The sequence below is a fragment of the Ambystoma mexicanum genome, chromosome 12, assembly GCF_040938575.1.
Source record: "Ambystoma mexicanum isolate Mex_15411 chromosome 12, UKY_AmexF1_1, whole genome shotgun sequence".
NCBI lineage: Eukaryota > Metazoa > Chordata > Amphibia > Caudata > Ambystomatidae > Ambystoma > Ambystoma mexicanum.
Window position 1 is genome coordinate 529,899,537 of NC_090936.1, and position 15,413 is coordinate 529,914,949.

Consider the following 15,413-nt stretch of genomic DNA (forward strand, 5'->3'; position numbering starts at 1 on the left):
TAGTTTGGAAGGAGAGACACAGGAGGAAATTTAGCCGGTAGGTTTGGGTCAGCCCCTTGCTTTTTTAGGAGAGGGATGACCATGGCTGTTTTAAAAATAGAGGGACAACAAGTAGAGTCATAGAACAGGTTGAAGAGTTTCAGCAAGGTGAGAGGCCAATACATGGGCAATATGCTTGACTAGCTGAATAGCAAGAAAGTCTGATGGGGCACAAGAGGGGTTAGCCTTCATCAGTAGAGATAGCACTTTGTCAGTATTAGTGTGAGATAAAGGTAGAGGATAATGGTAGAGTAGGCAGAGTATAAAATGTAGGTGAATGGAGTGTGATGAAGGTTCAGGAGAGAGTCTCTACCTTTGGACAACAGAGTATTTAGCTAGGCCATTAGCTGTAAGAGTGGAGATGAAATTCATAGATTTAGCAGCAGTGAGGAGGGAGTTTAAAGTGCCCTGTAGCCACAAGGATGGTTGCAGTGAGAGTCAATGAGGGTTAGGTAGAATTTCCTTGTAGGTCTATCAAGACTAGACTTGACAGAGTTCAGGGCAGAGTGGTAAAGTTGCAGGTCCTCATGTGAGTGACTATGCCTCCATTTGCACAGCAGCTGATGCATGTCTGTGCAGAGAGAGGGTATGAATGAGGTGACACATGGTTGAGGATGCTGAGATTTAGGGGTGGAATTACCAAGTGATTACCAAGTCATGCAGTGGGTTGGAGCAGTGCTTGATAGTCATAAAGGGTGCTTTAGTCATTTTGGCCGCCACGAAATACTTAATGGCAAATATGCCATTTTGACTTTGATGGTTAGAGACTAGCACATACTGTATGATGTATTGAGGTTAAAGTGGTCTTAGTTCCTCCTTGCCTGGCACACCCTTTGTTGCTTAGTTCTTCCATGCACCAGTGGGAGGTCAGTTTAACACTGATATAAAAAGTTGTTTACAAGGGGTCATGTGTGTCAACCAGATGCATTATGGTTTGGTTGAAAGTTGATAAGAGAGTGTCAAAATGGTAGTTGTGGGTTTGATTATAGTGTCCATGTTTTTGTTCTAGTACTTCCAAAGGGAAGACCTTAAAGGAGTGACTTAAGGACATAGTGGGATTACCATGCTTCTTTCTGGACATGAGAGCATGTGTAATGAGTATGGTGATAGTGGTGTGGTCTGTCCAGTGAAGTGGGACAGAGTTAATACATTGTATTAAGGGGATGCTTAGAAGATGAGTTTTCTCTGAAGCACATTTTTTCTGATGTGGTGATGTGGGTGGGTTTTTAGTTGCTTCAGTCCCTATTATATTGAATTCACGCAGGAAGAAGTGTATTGAGTTGCCAGTGGATACTGAGATGATCTCAAGTCAGAACTTTCATAGAGGTATGACCGACAATTTCCCTTTAAAACATCTATTAGCACCACAGGGAATTGCCCCAGGATTACAACAGTGTTCGCCCCCTTGCTTGGTGGGTGAAAGAACTAAGAATAGCCTTGATGCCAAACCTGGCCGCTCATTTTGCTCGATACTACCTTACGATCAGAATGGTGGCAGTTACCAGCCATGTCCAGCCTCAACTGTGGGGGAAATATTTTAGAAACAATAGAACTCACTTTTCAGATTGTAAGACATTTTACATGGTTGTTCAATATAATCAAATTACTGATGATATTAGTTACTGGTGCAGTGCCATCTTTATTTCTCTTTTTATGATCAATAAATTGGAATCTAGACTGGTAGTTCCCATGGAAAGTCTTGTGGATTTAGACCACAATTGCAAGTGATGTAACAGTTGTGGGAGTCCTTCTTAATGGGGGATTTGGAGAGAGACATTTCTGCAGGTGAAAATTCCAATTGTGGCTATTTCTTCAGTTTCTTACATTAAACTATTGTATTGTATTGTAGTAGTCATTTAAATAGCGTCTTTTCCTATTTGTATGGCCTCAAAGAGCTTTATGGTAGGTATACCCTCAGGGACCGAAGTCCAGGTATGGGAAAGTTCTCAGAGGAGGCCTAAGGAGCGTGTGGGCAGATAAGGATTTTGGAGGGCCTCCTAGGCTCGAGTAAGAAACCCAAGAGGTCAGGCATTTGGAAGGGTGCTGACGGAGGTCACGACAGAGCGCTAGTGCAGGAGACTCGATATGTACCCAGCTTAAAGACCAGATTGTCTCATAGGTTGTTGTTATATTCTAATGCTAGAGGTGTTGAGGCATGTCCGGTGTTCCAGTGAGTCAGTGTGACCAGCTAGACCGAATTTATCATAGTTGTAACTGCAAAGTGTGTGGATGAATAGCTCTGCCTGCGGCAGATGCCCACCGAAGTTGTGCGTTAAAGTGGTGGCGATACCCCCAGCCAGGAAGTATCGCCGCCACTTTACCACTAAACTTTATGATTTGAAGGTTTAGAACAGTTGTGCTAATGTATCAGCAATAGAATCATTGCCACATTCGTCAACATTGCCACACCCCCAATATCTATATTGCTGAGCGTTGACTCAGATCAGTATATTGTATAGCAGCTGTGTGGGCACAGTAGACCAGGCTTAGTAAGTACTATTTTCTTGTATAACAAGTAGAAGTATGTACAATGATAATGCAAATAGAGTTGTGTTTATACTATAGCATATTCATTTTTGGAGAAAAACAAAGATTTACAAAGCAAAGCGCTCATTATAAATTAGGTAGTACCCTGCTGCTGTTACCATTACCAGCACTTGGTCTGCCACAATTACCGGCAGATTGCAAGTGCCAGTAAGGGTGGGTATTCCCCATTCCACAAAGTCACATACGACTCCGTGGGGGGAATAGCCAGTATTAGCGGCAGCTCGGAGCTGCAGGTAAATCCGGCCACCCCACCACCAAACGCAGAGTATGCCAGTCCAGAAACGTGCCAGTAAACGGAATTACCAGCACTGTAATTCCTTACCGGCATACATATAATGAGGCCCATAGTCTACAAAATATTGTTTCTGTGTTTAAAAAAAATCTTATTCCTTTTCAAGGGTATCCAATTCCATGAATAAATGAGAGACAATGTAAACATATGAACAGTAACACACAAAAGAATGCTCATTTCTTGAGTGGAAATATATCTCAGTGAACAATGTTTTAGTTCATCTGAAAGGCAGGCCATGTGATGCACATGCTTCACCCCCATTCATCTCTGCAGTTAATTAAGTGAAGGATCATGCTTCCTCAAATCACTTCACATGTCTTTTGCCAGTTGCTAATGATATCAATCTGTTGATCATTCGCCATCATATATGCCAATAGCAGCCACCTCTCGCATTGTCATGCTAATAGTGAAGTTTCTCAACACAGTAAAATGTGCATGTAACCATGGAGCTTATTACCACAATGGGGATTACATGTTTCTTTTTAAAATAAATGCATGATTGTCCATTGTTTGTGACAGAGCTTGATCTGTAATTCCAGATCGGTTTTAGCTAAAACGCTTTCTTAGAGAGTTTGCAACAAAACCAATGTAGATGATCACTTCACTAGATTGTGACAACACTTTGCACACCTGCCGAGGCCATATACCAGTTACTGTGGATATTAATAAGTGAACTCGGGAGCCTGTGGACAAATGAATGGGCATTTGCAATCCCCAATGTATGCACGTATGTAAACATATACTGCTCATGTGTCCGCTGCACAATGTGACTTGTCATCGTAACCTGAAACTGCTCACTTAACACCTGGGCTAAGCATTAGAAGAGAGGGATGGACAAAGTATTCGAGGCTAAGGAATCGGCTCCATCAATATCCTTGGCTATATTCTTATCGTAGGAAGAAAAGTGGACAGAATGAAAGGGAATTAATTAGCCAAAGTGATTCCCAACCTCGACCTGTGCAGCACATTTCAATAATAGACCTCGAAGAAGATTCCACAGTTAGCTGGCCTGTAAGGGACTTTATTTCTGATCACATGTATAACATGCTTATAAAGATACGCATGCGCACTTTATTAAACCTTATTGGGGATGGATACAATACACTGTTGTATTCTCATGACAATTGATATGTGGGTGTAATGATTAATTGTATTTCTACTGCCAAATTGTTACCTTCACAAATACATCTTATCTTTTTTTTTTTGACAATGATATGCAGTTTATGCCCTTTCTACCCACAGGAAGTTGTATATGATTTCCTATTGTCAAACTTCTATAAACCAGGATGGCTAGGCTTTTCCATACATAATTCATGAAACCTTCTATAGCCTCATTATGCCATGGTGTATTGCTGATTATTTAATTATTAAGAAATTAAGCTTTCCATGTTTCATTTTATTATGATTCCATTTTACCAGCCCCTTACCAACAGCTAATACAACTAAGGAAGAATCTAAACCATTGGTAAAGTGTATATAATGTTGCTCTTTTTTAACACGTTTACTTAACTTATTTTGCAAAATGACCATTTCCTTTTAAACCACAAAAACAAGAAGTGATATTCCGAATAGCTATAAAAGCAATAAAACATAAGTAACACTTCAAAATAATCACTCAATACCAAATTGTTAATACAAAAGTTAAAAAATGTCTAAGACACAATAAAAATCTCGCTCTTTACATGCTTTTAACATTAAGCGTCAGTGATTATAAACCAGTCATATCTAACAATGTAAAACTATTGGTAGGAGCATTCCTGGAATGTAACTCCATTCTCAGTTCTCACAATCCCAACTCCCTTTCACAGGGATTGTTAACTCCTAGGTTCAGCATCTCACACATTCACCTGCAAGCCTGCCACATAATGCTGGCCACTGCAAAGGAGACGTCAGGGCAGGCTATGTGTTGGGTCCACAGGGGAGCCTCTTGCGCATAGTGTGAACCCGTCTTCCCTAATAACACTCCTAGCAATCTCCTTATTCCTATGTTGTACACAGGGTACGCATATGAATAAGAAATGTCAGTCTCCTGGCTCTCTGAGTGCACAAGCAATCACGTGCTTTCAACCTAGACCGCTTCCCACTATGTAAGGCGAGATGCCCCATCCTCAACTGTGTATACAATTCCACAATCTCTGGAATAAAACATTTGATTCAGGTCATTTTCCAGGGAACAACAAATATGAATGTCATAATAAGTCGGAAAGCTTGCACTAGCACAGGCAATTACTAAGATCTCATCCTCTACCCATTCCCAAAACAAACCCTTAATAACCCTGTGAGGAGGTCAAAGAGGCAATGCAGCTAAAAGACGACCCCATTCTAACTTTCAGACCCAGCCCCCAAAAAGTTATATCAGCAGGACAAAACAAAACTACATATCCCATAAACCACCACGAGAAATGGAGCCAAGGTGGGGAAAGGACAAAATGAACAAAGGGAAGCAGTATAGGTACAGCCCAGTCATGCGGTATAGTCACCGGTACACACATAGAAGTACAGGTTGGGATGGACAAACAGTGCATGGAACGGGGTGGAGGGGACAAGGAAAACTGGCTGCAGGTGTAGGAAGTGGGCAGGAAAGGCGGGTGGAAGCTGAATGGAGGGGAGGAGCAGAGCATGAGTTAAAATAAGCCCCGGGAAACTCACCAGGTGTCTCTAATTACAGCAGCAGCACTGGCCGGAGATCACAGAGGAGTGGGAGGAATCCCCAGGTAATGTACATTGGGCGTACTAGGAGGCTGAATGAGCAGCATCGCGGAGATCCTTATCAAGAGGCAGACTCTCCTCCAGGAAAAGATCGAGGAGCGGCAGCGCAGAAAAACACACCCAAGGCGGATTCACTGATAAGGGAAACCTGGCAGTAAGCCATTTCAAAGGACAGTGCTTCTGTGGATTTACCTTCTCTGTTTATTTGTTTTTGAAACCCCATTTTGGACAGCTGGCGAAGGAACGGAAAGCTAGCGTCCGAGAAAAGGGAATTTATGTGAGCTGTTTATTATTCTTTCAAAGAAGCGAGAAGCCGAAGAGGACATTCCTACGAACTCTGAATTGATTAACCATTTACAGCGCAAGCCAGCTGAGCCAAAAATAAGCATGTTTTGTTGATTATACTGAGGGGCTGGTGGAAAGGTTAACACAGCAATACATCTTAACTTGTTATCCCTGCATCCGACTACAGCCTACTACTTTACAAACCCTTTACTCCACTACGTCCTACTGCTGGTTAGAATTTGGAGCGTCCCATGCTTCCTGTAAATTAAGTCTCACAAGCCAGGTTTTTATGTGAGCCAACAAAGGCAAAGGGGCTGTACCTTTCAGTGCTTGAATTTAATTGAGGTGCATTTGTATGAACTGCATGGTCTGTCTTAATGCAAACCCTAACCCTCCGGGGTTAGGGTTTTAGGGCCATGGCACAGTACATTTGTCAAATCCAGAGCTCCTCTCTAGCTAAAAGAGAGGAAGAGCTCCCAGAGATATGGTTGTGAGACTTTAGCACCTTTTTTTCATCCACCATAATGGGGTGAATTATGACATGTCCTCATAACTCACTTCCATACATGGCAGCTATTACAGATTTCTTGTCATATATGTGTACTTGTGCTGATAATTGGGAAGTCTCTATTCAGTTTCCAAAGTGAAAGACCCCTTCTGCCACGTAGCCTCAGATGAAGTTGACATTTCATAATCTATGTTTTCTAAGATCCTCTAGAAGGAAAGCAGATACACAGGTAGTCGAACCAGGGAACTGTCTCAATATCCTCACCTCGAACACTTCTATGTCTTAAAGGTTTTCATATCCCCACCTCCTACGTTTTTGTTTTAGCAATGTTCTTGATAGGACCCTTTTGTTGACAATATGCCTGGAAGGTATCTAGGAGTTTTATTGTCCCATTTTCTACACATGCTAGGAGAACCACAGTATCCACAAAAAGCAAGACTGGGAAGGTGGCCCCTGGATTTTTATGGAAGTCAAATCTTGCCTTCAAAAACCAGGCCACTACATATTTTAAATACATTTAAAAGGGTTGCAGCAAGCACACAACCTTTTTAACACCCAGAAGAATAGGAAATTCCTCTGAAACCTCACCTTTCAAACCAAAGCTTACATGCCCCACAGTTTTCTAAAATAAGGTCTGTGTGAACTACCCATTTTCAGGGTCCATGCCTTTCCTCCTAAGTGCATCCCATAACAGGGAGCAAAACACAGAATGAAAACCTTTAAGCCAATAAAGACCAAATATAATTGTCCCTAATAAAGATGAATGCACTTCATATAAAATAACATCAGGTGTCACCCCCTGTTCAACTGTGTCAGCTCACCATCCAAGCCCACTCTGGACTTGGTCAATCTTCTGATCCCTATCAAGTGAAGATTGGATCTGAAACAAACAGTGCCTTTTAAAAGATATCGCCAACCGTATCTATTAAAGAATTGACCTATGATTCTCCCTACTACCAAGAAGGGGGAACAATTGCAATAGTCAAAATAGAGTTAAAAAGCTAGAGTTGCCTTTATTATACACATGCAAGACAGGGATGACGATCGCCATTTTAAGAATGGCAGCTATCCTTTCCACATTAGTTTCCATGGATTTGTTCTTTTGTTAGTAGGTGCAGGAACACCACGCACAATCCATGTAAATCACCCAATTCCCCAGAAATTAACATGCCCCACACCATTGTGAATTTCTGCTTTGGTGTGCATTGCTGGTAACATACCATAGCAGAGAAGACATTCAGCATGACACCAGTCATCAGATATGTTCGTTGACATGTAAAAGAATTGTTTTTGAAGTGGCAAAGTTATTGTTGATATTCTATGAAGTATGTATTGTTTAATCTGTTCTATGATGAACCATTTTAATATTTTGTCTACATGATGTCTGGTTATTGTAGTGATACTGTTTTTACAATATGTGAACTCTTTTGTTTTAATACATTTTTTAAATTCTGAATGTCTATTTTGGTAAAGGATGTTGGATATAACCAAACACAATAAATAAAAAGAAAATATGTCATAGATGTGTGAATTCAATTGAAGTACATAGCACAAACACCAGTGAAAGTGAAATATAATGAAGCAGGTCGGGGGAAACACACACTGACTAAAAGATTACTAACACATCCTATTTTCTCTTCAACAAGGGAGGAATTCCTTTTGTTTCTGTACATGATGAAGCAAAGCCAAATGTGTCATGAAAGTGTTATCTCATGATTCCAAGTAACCACCCAGACAAATAGTCACTGTTGCTAGATTCAGCTCCTTAGAATGTATGCGAAAAGAGGGGCCATCTTCCATTTAAGTCACCAATGAGCACCTTTGTTTCAGACATGGTCATTAGAATATTTGGGAATTTGAAGAAGATAGGTGCAGTCTAAAGTCATAATGGACCGAACACATCTCTAGAATCAGTTATCCCGAGTTGCCTTCTTTCCCCCTACATTCCTTATGGTGCTGTGGAGAGCCCTGTTCTGTCTTTGACGAGCAATATGTGTGTAGGTAACTAAGCCCACTTGCCAAACTCTTGCTCAACATGGGTTCATTATAGGTTATTACATAAGTGATTTTTTTTCACCCATTTGGCGATGAGAAACCTGTACATGCATATGACACTTGGACAATCTTACAAACATTTTTACTCCATGTTGTTGTCTACAAAACACAAAACCTTCTGGCCAAAAACCGATAAACTCAATTAATACATCATATTTCTGAGTACACCAATCAATGTATGTGTACCAGCGTATATTGTCCTAAGTACATGAAGCAGGGGACAAGACCCACTCATCAAGACAACAGCTCATGGTGTAACCCACATAGCCTGATAAAAATAAAAAGTGGTTAAAAATGCAAAGTTATGAGAAATGCATTGCACGTTTTTGGACAACTGCCCAAAGTGGGACATTGTATACAAACAATAGACAGTGTGAAGGTTAGTGTCGCTCTTTCTTATTGTTTATGAAAACGTTGTGTGTCTTTAAAGTTCTCCAGAAAGCTGCTTTCACATCTTTGCTTCTCAGGCCGTAGATCAGCGGGTTCAGCATGGGAACGATGACGGTGTAAAACACAGATATCACTTTGTCAGCTTCTACTGAGTCCTTGGTGTTAGGATGCAGATACACAGCAAAGGCAGTGCCATAAAATAGAATAACAGAAGCAAAGTGAGGCGAACAGGTGGAGAAGATCTTTTGCCTTCCTGTGGATGAACGAATCTGCAAAATAGTAATGATGATATAGGCATATGACACAATCAATGTCATGATATTGCAAGATCCGAAGATTGTAATTGTTGTGTACACTAGTATCTCTATGAGTGTGGTATCAACACAAGACAGTTTAAAAAATGGAAACAGGTCACAAAAATAGTGTGGGATCTTGCTATCACAAAACGAAAGCCTAAATGTGAAAAATGCGTATGTGGCTCCAGTTAGAAGGCCACATACATAGGGTAGAGCGACCAGCTGAGTACAAAACCTCCTGGTCATTACAGATGTATAATGCAGTGGCTTACAGATGGCTGTGTAGCGATCAAATGCCATCACTGTGAGGAGGATAGATTCTGCAATGCAGAAGGTGGTGAAGAAGAATAGCTGAACTGCGCATCCAGTGATGGATATTGCATTACGGTCCACAAGTAAACCCATCAACAGGGTGGGAGCGACTGTTGAGGAGTAGCAGAGATCCACAAAGGACAGGTTACTGATGAAGAAGTACATGGGCATGTAAAGCTGAGGGTCAGTGCAACAGAGGATTACAATTCCAATACTGTCAATCAAAGTGACGAGGTAAACCAGTGCAAAGAAGATGAAGAGGAGAACCTGCCCATTGTTGTTTCTCATGAGCCCCAAGAGCATAAACACCATCACAGTGGTCTGGTTGCCGGGTTCCATTTTGTCAGTAAGGTTTCTGTTGGGGTACAGTACATACTATACATAAGAGAAAATAAGAGACAATAGGTACCATTTTCCCGTCACTTGCAAGCATGCAGTAAAATATGCCTGGTTGAACTGCACTTTTGAGAAAGAGTCTAAACATTTTCCAAAAGAGCATCTCTAATCACTTTACTGTACCATTGTATTATAATGTTTTTTTTCAGTGTGCATGTTAAACCTTACATGAGATGTTTCTACATAGCATATGTATGTGAAATTGGTCTTTTTCATTATACTTACCGTCAGGCTTAAACAAATGACAACGTTTTCATACATTCACTCAATAAACCTCCTCACAGTAAATCTGTGAGTAATTACAGGAAATTCCAGTGTGATTGCATTTTTAAAATTTGATGAGTGCTGATATTAATAAAGCAATGCATTAAATCAGTAAAAGTACTGTTACTTGGGTAGAGCTATATATGCTATTACACATATCCATAGACAAGAAATCAGGCAAAAACAAACATTTAAGGAGAAAAGTGGAGAACAGAATGTGGAGCAGATGTACAAACTGTCAGACCTAAATCCTGCATGCAACGAGGTTAGCATAAAGCATCACATCCATATTTTTTGGCAGCTTTTGTGTATACATCTAATTGGCAAAAGCAGTGTTTTCAAGGATGTGATCTGAATGGGAATCAGGGTTCCATTGCTACATTTGATTTCACATGGCAGCTTTCATTGAAACTGGGCTCTGCTCTCCATTCTGGGTTTCGTCAAATCTGGATCTGCTTTTCACGGTGTGGTCAGGGTGATTAGGCATGGTGAGGAGAAAGCCTGCCCATGCTGCATGACTCTAATTCAATGACACTGATGACCCCTCTTAGCTCACAGTCTCTGATAGTCCTTGATCCCCACAAAGTTCTTACACATTGTTGTGTGTGTCATTGAAACCTCCTCTAAACGATTGATCCCATGCGCTCCCATCCTCCTGTACTCCTCTCAATCATTGCTGCTTCTGTCCCTGAGAGGTTTCTCCATTAAATGTGGTGCCTCGTGTCATTCCCCCTTCTGAATGACATTTATAATTTTCCTGTACTCTCAAATGTTGATGCATATATTCCACAGATGTGTGTGTGTGCAGCCACCTCTGCCCATAGCATCTGTTGATATTTCCCATCCAGGAACGTTTTTAACTATATTGTCTTCATACCCAAGTGAATCATTCCACAGACCATTGTCTCAGTGGGCCCTCTATCGCCTATACTAATTTTCAGTCACCCCGTTTGCAGTGATAATTATGAGGATTTGGTTTCACTTTATTTGCTTTCAGTACAAGGCAATGGCATTAAACATTTGACTTAAACAAATGATTGTAAACCACCTAATGCCTACGTCCTATGTAGGGGTAAGGGCATATTGTCACAGATGGCTCAAGATGGCTCAAGAAACACTCCAAAGCTGAAGAACAGCAAGAGTAATGTTATTGAAATTTCAATGGGTCCCACGGCCATCCCTCTCTCTCTCATCTGAAAGCATCTCCTCCCTAACCCAGTGTTATGGCAGATTTTCATTTTCATGCACAGTCTCCTTCTTATGTAAGTCCCCCTGCACTTTTTACTGGACATATGGATTTTTGGTCTGTTCCCCTGAGGTGGTGTGAACCTTTTGCCACACTCACTCAATCTTTTACCCTTTCTTTTGAGAGACTTTGTATTTATTTTTGTAACAGTCTCTTGGAGAAATACTTTCCTTCATGTTCTATAGCATCTGTCATTTCATTTTGATACACACGGCACTCACTGTGCAGGATGGCTGGGCGCCCCTTGGTCTTCCCTTTTAATTTTCTCCCATTTTCCTTGTAAGAACTCATGTTCCCAAGGTCAGGATGATGTTTAGTATCCTTCCTAACCTTTATATTGTGAGATCACACACCCCAACGTATATGTAGGCCTGAGGGGTTACACAGTATCCCATTTCTTACTGCTCCTTTAATGTTTTGGTTACAGTGACAAGCAAATCTGAGTAGCTGGTGGCAGTGGTTTTATCCTACCTACCTCTGTGCAAGTGTTACCTCCAGGTTGCACTCACAGCCGTGGTAGTGCAGAGAAAGGTCAAAAGTGACCCAAAATGGTGATAGTATTCTTTTTTGCCATTTATTGTTTGCTTGTCTCTTCTTGGTCCTTCTTCTGCTGTTATGGGTAGGGTAGGTTCTGGTTGGACTTTTGTCTTTGGCAGGAATCCTTTGTGAAGCCTGTCAGTGCTCTAGCAAGTCTGTGAGGACAGGAATTGGGGGAGGACTCTGAAACTCTGTGTTCTTTGTCTTCTGGTGCGCCTGCCTAGAACCAGTTCCAACTGGGTTGGCTGGATGTCCTGCATAAAAGGCATGGATCCTGAGGCTGAAGACAATTTGCCACTGGAACTCAAGAAAAAATGAGGAAGAAGAGGAGAGATGCCCACAACCATTTCCAGATGACTGAAGATGTCTTCTGAGTATCTTCTGCTGTGTGACCCCTCGTTCCAAGCTTCAGAAGAACTCCAAAGAGGTTGATGCACTCCCTTAGAATGATGGACCAATCATTCCCGAGACAAACTGCATTTCAATCCATCCCATGATGAGCTTTGACCTTCATAGGCTGCAAACGACCGATACCCTGGGAACTGTGGCCACAGTGCAGTGCATCAACTTCCGAAAATCTAAATCTTCTGAAACTTTGGTGGACTCCTTCCAGATCTCCAAAGATAACATTCCACTACTTGAAGTCCTCTCATCAGAGTGCTGGACTGAGATAGTGAGATGAATTGACCGGGCGGTAATCGCTCTTCACTGGTGCTTCCCAAAAGGCACAAAAATCATAAAACCCCTGAATAATACTTTGCTGGAAGCCTCTTCACGCAACTGCCACTGCGAGATCCACTCCAGTGTCCCTTCTTTCATCTGCTTGACCAAGAAGTTGATGACCTGGTCTGCTGCTGCATCATGGAGGAGGCATACTGCATCCTCCTCTTCACTGCTAAGGTGCTGTGAGACTCTTGGTAAAACTTACCTAGAGTTGCTTTGCTGTTCCTGGGTTGCTGGACTGCTGATTTGTGTGTTTGGGAGTTCGCACATGCACATTCGCCCCAGGCCTAACGCCTGTGTGCCTACAAGGAGCCTTCTCACAAAAGGTCCCTTACCTTTTTTCCAACAAAGAATGTTATATACTTTCTACAGCTTGTCCCTACCTGTTTCACCCTCCAATCTTAGTTTGAGACACTCATAACTAGATAGGGATGAACCAATGAAGGTGGTGTATGGCACAGTGTGTCTTGCCATGTTTGCTGGATGTTCTGCTGAGCTGCTGTACTGTCTGCAAGTCTTTCTAAACTCTTCACTGGAGAAGAACTATTTATAACTGAAACCTTGAGTGTAAGTGTTACTTGGTTACTTGTATTTACGAATTTCAATTGTACAGCGCTACAGCTCACATTTACCCCTCTTAAGATAGGCCTGGCTGCTCAGTCAAACTACCAACTTGTGTAGTACAGACCTATACCAAAATTTGGGTTACCTAATACAAAGCAGATAAGTGTTGTATCGTCACACTCAGTGTGATTGCACCAATTCTTACCTAACAGCAAGTCTTTTTACACTCTTCATTGGAGAATGGGGAGTTAATTTTAAAACTCACAGGCAGGCATGACGCGCGGCTCGGTGTGTTGCACAGTGTGTCTTGCTGTGTTTGCTGAAGGTTCTGCTGAGCTGCTGTACTGTCTGCAGGTCTTCTACACTCTTCACTGGAGAAGGAGGAGTTAATCTTTAAAACTTACACACAGGCACATAGCACAGCGCTGTGAGTAGCACAATGTGTCTTGCTGTGTTTGCTGGAGGTTTTGCTGAGCTACTGCAGTGTCTGCAAGTCTTTCTACACTCTTCACTGGAGATGTAGGAGTTCATCTTTAAAACTTACACACAGGTGCAGTGCGTGGCATAGTGTGTCTTGTGTCTGTTGGCTGACACTGGACCACTGGCCACCTTAGCCGGTACATGCAGATAGAGCCTTTTTTTAATTTGTATTTTACAATTAATTTTTTCAAGACTGCAGAGAGATTCCTTCCATTTGACCAGACTTGCACAAGTAAGTAGGAGCGAGCTGTCGTTAAAGCAGATAACATTGCAGCTTGACTTACTCCGACACGACCGCTCTCACCATAACCACACTTTGGTCATTTTACACGGCTGCTAAACTGGACCAAATCGATCACCTGATTACCTGGCCAACGGGACTCCCTAAAACTTATACGACCCTGGTGCAGTCCAGGAGAGTGACTGCGGGTTCTACCTTTGATCTCTCTTGTTATAGGTATTCCGCTCTTCTCACGCTCCAAGTTTGCTTGTCGGAAGAGTGACTGTGGAACCTCACCCCCTCTTGTCTACGTTTCCTGGAGTGGACTTGTGGCTTACTTTTAAGTAACTATTTATCTCTACTCTTTAGCCACCTTCAGCATAATTCCTCTAGTGTGTGATAATGCAGGAGGAGTGACTGCGGGTATTGTTTTTACTTTTGAGCCCCCCGCCCCCAGAATAAGCTGACAGCGGGATTCATTTCTGGGCACCTCCCCCACATCCTCTTTGGGTGTTTTGTGGCAGAATTCAAAAGTCTCCTTAGAGATAACATGGGTGGAGTGACTGCAAGTATTATCTTACCTTTGAGTTCCCCCCAAGAAAACCTGACTGTGGAATCCTTTTCTGGGCTGCTACTCTACACTCCTTTTGTGCTGTTTTGTGTCAGACATTGAAAATATCCCTATTTTATCTCACACTGCCTACAACTCACTGCCTGTAGGGCGAGAAAGAAGAATCACCTCCCTAATTCATTATGGCTAACATTCCACTTCTTCCGCTTCATGTGTAGTGGAGGAGTGTCTATGGGCTTTGCCGTGAGCTCCTCCCTATCTTTCTTTTTAAACTGTGACATACCCTGTATCCAGGAAATTGGACTATGTGTATTTGACTTAGTTTAGTAACTGTTTTTACTATTGCTAATTGATGTATGTTTAGAACAGACAGGTTGACATAGTTTAATGATGTTTTAAACTGCTGTTAATTCATGTACTTTTTGAAAAGACAGAAGATCAATTGATACATTTCATAATTCTTTACATTGCTGTATATGGATGAATTTTTAGAAATGGCACAAGAGTAATGATAACAAAATTACTACAATAGTATTGAAATTTACATCACTCACTCTTGAGATGTTTAAGAAAATGAAGAGGATTGCTTGAAGATTTTGCAAATGTTTAATTGATTGTGATCATATTACTGTTTGAAATCCTAATATCCTATCTATGTTTTCACTGCTTTGATCTCATACTTAATAGATAGTAGAGTTGGTTCCTCTTAGTATGCCCACGTGTCCCTAGAGATAACAATTACGAAGTGGGACATACTGAAGAAAGATACAACAACACAAAACTGTTAAACAAACACATAAAAAGGCACTAAGGCAAAAAAACATGATTGGTGGAACTATTAAACAAACCTTTCAATAAAGTACCCATGAAACCAAGCGAACAAAATAACATTCCTATGGAATGGTCTATCCATGAACCCTATTCACAAGAGCCTTATTCCGACCCCACCCCCATTGACAACAACTCCTTGCTCAATTTA

The 15,413-nt window shown here is 41.5% G+C and overlaps 1 protein-coding gene across 1 annotated transcript; it reads right to left on the minus strand.

Moving 5' to 3' along the window:
* Positions 1-8,815: 8,815 nt before the first annotated feature.
* Positions 8,816-9,772, minus strand: LOC138514528 (olfactory receptor 8A1-like). Its single transcript, XM_069629995.1, has one exon. The coding sequence runs from the start codon at positions 9,770-9,772 to the stop codon at positions 8,816-8,818; it is 957 nt and encodes a 318-aa protein (XP_069486096.1).
* Positions 9,773-15,413: the final 5,641 nt, after the last annotated feature.

Coding starts and splice junctions, on each gene's coding strand:
- LOC138514528 (XM_069629995.1), bottom strand. CDS start 9,772: ATGGAACCCGGCAACCAGACCACTGTGATGGTGTTTATGCTCTTGGGG.